This window comes from Pseudopipra pipra, chromosome 5 (assembly GCF_036250125.1).
Source record: "Pseudopipra pipra isolate bDixPip1 chromosome 5, bDixPip1.hap1, whole genome shotgun sequence".
NCBI lineage: Eukaryota > Metazoa > Chordata > Aves > Passeriformes > Pipridae > Pseudopipra > Pseudopipra pipra.
The window spans coordinates 24,846,229-24,852,875 of record NC_087553.1 but is presented as its reverse complement, the minus strand read 5'-3'; the positions used below and the strand labels follow the sequence as shown (position 1 = coordinate 24,852,875).

The 6,647-nt window shown below is 49.2% G+C and overlaps 1 protein-coding gene across 4 annotated transcripts in view; it reads right to left on the bottom strand.

The window, feature by feature from the left end:
- Nucleotides 1-863: 863 nt before the first annotated feature.
- The window catches only part of CACNA1I (calcium voltage-gated channel subunit alpha1 I), an 88,810-nt gene continuing 83,026 nt past the window's right edge, over nt 864-6,647 (bottom strand). For all 4 annotated transcript variants that reach the window (XM_064655143.1, XM_064655144.1, XM_064655145.1 and 1 more), the window contains 2 exons: nt 5,697-5,893; nt 864-3,893 (listed from right to left, as the gene is read on the bottom strand). In XM_064655143.1, coding sequence (XP_064511213.1) covers nt 3,192-3,893; nt 5,697-5,893 — 899 coding nt within the window. In that variant the 3' untranslated portion in view covers nt 864-3,191. The remainder of the gene's footprint in view (nt 3,894-5,696; nt 5,894-6,647) is intronic.

Genomic DNA, 6,647 nt, shown 5'->3' with positions numbered 1-6,647 from the left:
AAAAACAAAGTGTTTGCTGGGGTTTAGTATTCTGCTTCCTTTTCAGAAAGGATAGATGTTTCTTCAAACTGTTAGTAAATAATTAAAAGAGAGAGACAAAATATTCTCCAAAGATAACCTAGTCTTCTGTTTCCATGGCAACCTCCTTCCTAAGCCAGAAGCCTTTTGCTCAAGTTATATGGCAGAGAGTGAATGCCCTTTTGCAGGGAGATGGGAGAGCTGGCATGACCCTGATGGGAGGCAAAGGGGAGACAACTCTCAGAGCAAAACGACTGCCATGAACCCCAAACCATAGGAGAAACAAAGATGTTTTTCCTTGCAAGTCACTTCCATGGACAACCAAGAATAAGCTGAGAGAGCATCCATCCTAGGGGCTGTAGTCCCCCCGTGAGGTCATCACCACAATCTTCCCCAACATCTTTTGATAGTTCTTCCCTCCCAGCCATCCCAAGTGCAGGCCATGTTTCTCTCATGATCAAATATTGGGGTATTGTGTAGCGCTGCACCGATCTCACCTTTCTCCCATTCCTCCACTGAAACATTTCACGGCCCACACAACTACCAGGACAACTTGGAGTCCCATCTCCATTCTCCTTATGGCCATCTTCCAGGAAACACTCTGCCTTGAATTGTCCTGGGTTTGGATAGGTTTCAACTGTTTGGGGTTTTTTTGTAAGCCCGACCTCTGGCTTCAAAGCAGCTCTGGGTTTGGGTTTAAGCCTTGTGCAACCCAAGTTCATTGTTCAGCCATTTGGGGAGCGACTTCCCTCCTTCCCTGAGGATGTGAAACCATGTGTCTCGTCCCTCCTCAGGACAGCAAGCACGGGCAACTCACCCAAAGAACCATCAGTGCAAAAAAAGCATTTAAAACCCTTATTATTGCTTTAATAAAACTAGATTTGCATCCTTTCTGCAAGGACAAGGACCCAGGCTCTCCTCTCCTTACAGGTCTGACCTCCCTGCAGTCAGCATGCACACTTGCAACATAGCAAACACTCCTTCCAGCAAATAAATTAAGTTCACACAGTAATTATCCTTTTCCTGGCTGTTGGTCCCATTTGTTGTGCTCACTGTTTACAGCCCTGGTTTGTAAGATGCAGCAGCTGCTTTAAAGTCAGATGGGTCACAATAATACCAGAACATCTGTTTTGTGCCGCCCACTTCACAATGCTTCGTATGCCAGCTGGGAGACCTCTGTGAGGGCTGCAGGGGCCCTCTTGTTCTGATGGAAAAAATGGGACAGGAAGCCCTGAGGGAGCCCTGCTCCTTCTCAGTGCACCAGCCTCCAAACCTTCACATCTCCATTGGGTGGCTGGCTTCTCCCCGCTGCCCTTCCCACTCCACCTTCTCTGACACACCTTAGTGGAACTTTGCTGGGGTGGCAGATGATGTCTGAAATTCCTTGTCCCCCTCAAGTGGCTGGTTTTCCTATCCACCTGCAAATCTGGAAAGGGTACAAAACCTTGACATTGCTGCAGGAGGAGATCCAGGTTGGCCCTGCTAGGAAGGAGATTTGTACAGTTATACCTCTGGAAAAGCAAGGAGGGACGCAGCCTCTAGAGGCCTTGCTCCAACCACATTGGGAAAGGATTGTGTTCACTGGATTGCATCCTGGATCCTGAGGCAGGTCATGGTTAGAGGAGTTGATCTGCCCTCGCCCTCCACAGTGTAGCTCTCTCCACTCACACTGCCATGCAAGGCAGAGACAAGGAGAGATGCAGTTCTCCTTGTCCCTCTCACCCGTCTCTCCAGCTGGTGAGCCAGTCAGCCTGGACAGAATGTACATAAACACCCTTACAATTGTATGCACACACCCCCCCACACCCATCAGTATTCCATGCTCTCCATGTCCACAGTTGGCAGTGACAGCTGGTCCCAGCTACACTGATGCAAAGGATGATGCTGGATAGGAGGCAGAGTCACCACTGAGTTGAGACTGTCCTTGTTGGGTCTTCCCACTAGAACTTGGAACAGGGTTAGCCCTCGGCCAGGGAACTGACTGAGTTTTGTGTTGTTGAAGCCCCCTTTGCTTTTATGTATTTTTTAATATTCTAGTTTTTGTTTGCTTTTAATATATATAGCTATAGATACAAAAATAACAGATAAGTTTTTCTAGGGTTGATTTTTGCACCTTTGGGCTTCTAAAAAAGGAAATCACAATTACTGTAAATGAAAGGAGGAAAAGTTCAATTTGCTCTCCCCTTTTTACCTCCCACCTTCCTTCCATTCTGCCTCTCCCACTTCAAATTTCTCCATGAGTCTTGTAATTTTTTCCCTTAGCAGTTTTCTTTCTTTGGAAAATGAAAAAGACAAACCCAACAAAACAACAACAAAAATACGCCATGTAGCCTCCATCCCCTCCTCCCATGATCATGCCTGCTGTGTTCACACATTCCTTTCAAAGTGAGGCTTTTCACCTCAAAATGTTTCCCGTGCTCCATGGCTGTTTGCTTTTCCCTGCTGCTGGGGCCAGATTTTCACCTGCTGTAAATCAGCGTGAATCCACCTCGAGCCAGAGCTCTGCTGCTTTACACCAATAGCACACAATCATGTTTTGCCAATTTACACTTGCCATGAAGATCTGGCCCACAATTTTTAACATTTGAAACGGAAGCATGGACAATAAGGAAGTTCCCAGAAAACAGGCAAGGCAAGCTCTTCCCTTGCTGCTCACCCTGCTTTCCTTCCCTTCCCTTCACCCCCACCCTGCCTGTTTAGTGTAGCAGCTCCTTCAGCCCCCCTTCGCTTGTTCCTCCTTAGTACTTTCTGAAATTCTTAATCTCTTGGTAAAAAAAATAAATAAATCAATTTCTCTATATATGTATATGTATATAACTAAACAGCTGCCACGTGGCAGTCACCTGGCTGGAGGGGCCTGTCCCTACAAGCCCCACGGCCTTTTCTTGTCACTATAGTCTCTGTGGTGATGGTCCAGGTCTTGCCCTTAGGCAGGACCATTCCCGTATTGCTTGCACTCTCCCACGCCTCTGAGGTACGGTATCAGAGTATTTATTATATATATATATATATATAAAATATATATATATATTTACGTATATATATATTTATAAATTTTTGTTTGCTTGTTTCTTTTTCTTGCAAATCCTTTGGAATTGCTGCTGGAGAGAAGCTAGTGAAATATGCTCCCCATGCCAGCGGCCGAATGCTCCCTCCCTGCACCTCAGGGACCCTCATCTGTTTCTCTTGCTGACACCATCGCCCAGCTCCAGCTCAGAAGGGAGCGGGGAGCTGCGGTCCCCTGCCCTCAGTCTGCCGGGGCCGTCTGACTCCTCTCCTTCCCTGGGCGAGGGGGTGTCCTTGCAGAAGTCCGTCACCCAGGAGGGCATCGAGAGGAAGCCCCGGGGGTCAACGGTGTAGAAGGGCTTGGCGTGGTGGGTGGCGGGGCGGCGGGGCGAGGGGCTGGCGTGGAGGCTGCTGGTGCTGCTGCACTTCTTCACCACGGTCAGCCCTGGTGGCGGGGGCGAGAAGAGGGAGGTCAGCGAGAGGCTGCTGAGGGTCTCCGAGGGCTCGCTGTTGTTGCCACCCCCCCGCAGGCTGCTGCCCGCCCCCTCCTCATCAGAGGGGTCCATGGAGTCATGGTGAGTGCAGCCGGGACTGGTGCTCCCGCCGCTGCTGTGGCTGCGCTGATGACGACACATACTTCGCAGGTTGAAGAGCCCCCGGCCCCGCAGGCTCCGGCGGCGGGAGGCAGGGGAGAGGGGAGCTGCCAGGGGTCTTTGGCTGTCCGCAGCTGGCATGGGACACAGAGCCACCGGGAGATCCAGGGTGCACTGGGGAGAGTCGCTGAGATTGAGGCTGTCCTCCAGCGTGGTCTGCAGGCTGCCTGCTGAGCTGCTGCTCCGGCTGTCCAGTGAGGTATCACTCTCAGGCGGCTGGGGAGCAGGAATATGAAAACACAGTTCTCAGGAAGTAGATGGGCAGTGGGCAAGAGACTTTGCCTTATTTGTTTTAGGAGTACTTTGGGGTGTGAAAATAAACCACAAGAAAGGGGAAAAACTCCGATTCCTCTCTCACTCTCCTCTGCTGGAAGGGGCAGCTATAAACCACATAAGCAATGCTACAAAGCACCAGCCGTGCAGCTTGCCCAGGGGATTTCCTTCTGGGTAAGGAGGAGGAAAGGTCTCAATAGTTTGAACTGATTTCATTCTACTCCAGGATGGACCTAGCCCTCCCATGTGAAGTGCTCCACCAAAGGGAAGGGAAGCTGGGGAGTTGTGAGCTCTGCAGACCCTGCCACTAGGCTCTCCCTGAGCACTGATGGTCCAGGGGGCAGTGGAGCAGAGGTTCCTCGTGGGTCCTCTCTCATGGCTTCCCTATAAACCTGCCATACGGGCTATGAACACATCAAAACTATCAGCCAGACAGGAATTAGGGACTTCCGTACATTGAGCTCCGCTCATTAAAAAAATCAGTGATATCTGGGGAGAGAAGAGAGTCCTCATGGTTCTTCTGACCAGCACTAATAGCAATGATGGTATTTAGGGCAGAAAGGTGGGCTCCCCTTCCAGCAGGAAGAGGAAACAGCCTTAATTTCCTTGTATCAGGTCTCAGCAAGTTAAGCTGCATTTCAGTTGTTTCTAGGAAATTGGTCTGCACTAAGAGATTATCACTGGGACACTGCACTGGGAATGATACATGTAGGATTGAAAGCAGTTTCCTGGGGCACAGTTATTCAACACAGTCTGCATCACATAATCAGAGGTTTACCAATTTCTCCTTTACAACAATTCAGTACTTTTGTCCCAGTGGTATGCCAGCTTCAGAGCTCTTCCTCTTTGTGTCTGAACTTATACCAAAAGTTTCGACACTGCAACAACTCAGTAGTCTCAGATGAAGGCTTAATTTATCCCTAGTGAATTTACACACATTTGTATTGAACCAACAGTGTCTGTCACATGTAGCTGGATAACATCTGATTTTATTTTTTAGTTTGTCTGGAATAGTGTCCCTGTTCATGGAGTACCTTCCAAGAACAGTAACAGGGATCTCTACTGGGCTTTCATCTCTGCCTCCTCTGCTCTTTAGAGACACTTGATCTTCCCCCAATGCTTTTATTTTTCTCTTTCATTAGTGAGAAATGGATGCTTTTTCAGAAAGAGATAGCACCTTCCTGGGATGTGAGAGCTACGTGGGCAGGGGAAAACAGTGAGCTTAGGGACACAGTGTGCGGATGTGGTGCTAAGGGCTGTGGAGGATGTAGGTGGGGTGAAGCCTGTTCCAGCCTGTTCCAACCAAGAAGGTGTGTGATCTGGAGTCATGGTGTTAAGAGGACCCAAGGAGGCTGTGCAGCTGTCATCTCCCTGGCTCACACCGTGGCTGCTGTGCATGCAGGTCTCTGCAGCACACTCAGTGCCAGGGACTCAGGGGTGAGCTACAAAGTGATGTGATTTCATCTTCATGTGGGGCTCACTGCAGCTGTCAAACTATTTGTCTGTCCAAAGCAGCAGAACGTACGACTTGATGGGCTAAGAGCTATACAACACCCCTTTGCTATACTACCCTCTCTTTTCCCCAACCCTCCTGCATTCTGCAGTCCACTGTGCCCCTCCAACAGATCCAGGTTACCCAGCCCATAATCACAGTCTTTCCTTTGCCCTCCTCCTCGTTCAGCTCTTTCTGTTGGGGTGTGATGTGAAAACTGAGTTCTCCTAGCAGAGGGAAGAAGGGTTCCTCACCTGATGAAGAAGCGAACAGTTCACACTCGGAGATCTCAGTGATGCCCATGAGCCTTGCAGAGAGATCTTAGGAAGGTTGTGTGGACTCGAGACCTTCTCAGGCCCTGTCTGGGTGGCAGACATGGCTGGGTGGAAAAATTCTGCTGGTACAGGTAACAGAGGGCAAGATGCACCTGGAGGGAAGGGGCTAGGAGGGACTGACAGAGCACCAAAGAAAGGGGAAGAGAACAGAAATAGAAGAAAAAAAGTGTAAGAGCCCTCTGATTTGATTTGGTGCCTTTACTGCTGTTACACTGAGGGTCCTCAAGTCTAGTGTACAAAGGATATTCAGTGACACACACTACTGGCCAAGAAGTCTTAGTCTGGTGTTCAGACCAGTCTGGTGTAACGTGCCCATGACCATCTGCACAAAAACCTGCACCAGACCCACACAGCTCAGAGTCATAAAGTAACAGCCCAGCTTGCCCCTGCTGTTGCTCTCGCAAAGTATGTATTACTGCCATAGGATTTTCATCCCAGGTCTTGCAAGGGTTGAAGGGAGATAAATAAAGTGGTGCTTTGGGAACCTGGGGACCAGTGCTCCAACTGGAGCACTTCCACCAAGGACAGACATGTGTTACATGTTCTCTGAAACTGTACCTGGTGGCAGGAGGCAGCAGTGTTTTTTTACTGTGCTGAGTAAGCACAATTCATCCAGCTGGCATGTCAAGGGAATCTGTCCCTACTCTTCTCTGACCATGCATGGGCACACTACTGTGAATGGGGATCAGCTCTTTTACAATACTTCACACAGTTATGTCTGAGGGAAGATACAAGATCTGGCAGCTAAAGAAGGAACTGCTCCTCACACCATTCCTGAAGATCAGCAAACTGAAAGGTAATTCTTGGTTAGTGTAATCCCATGTCACATTAACTCCATTCCTGGTATAGGGGAGGCAGGGGAAAGATAGA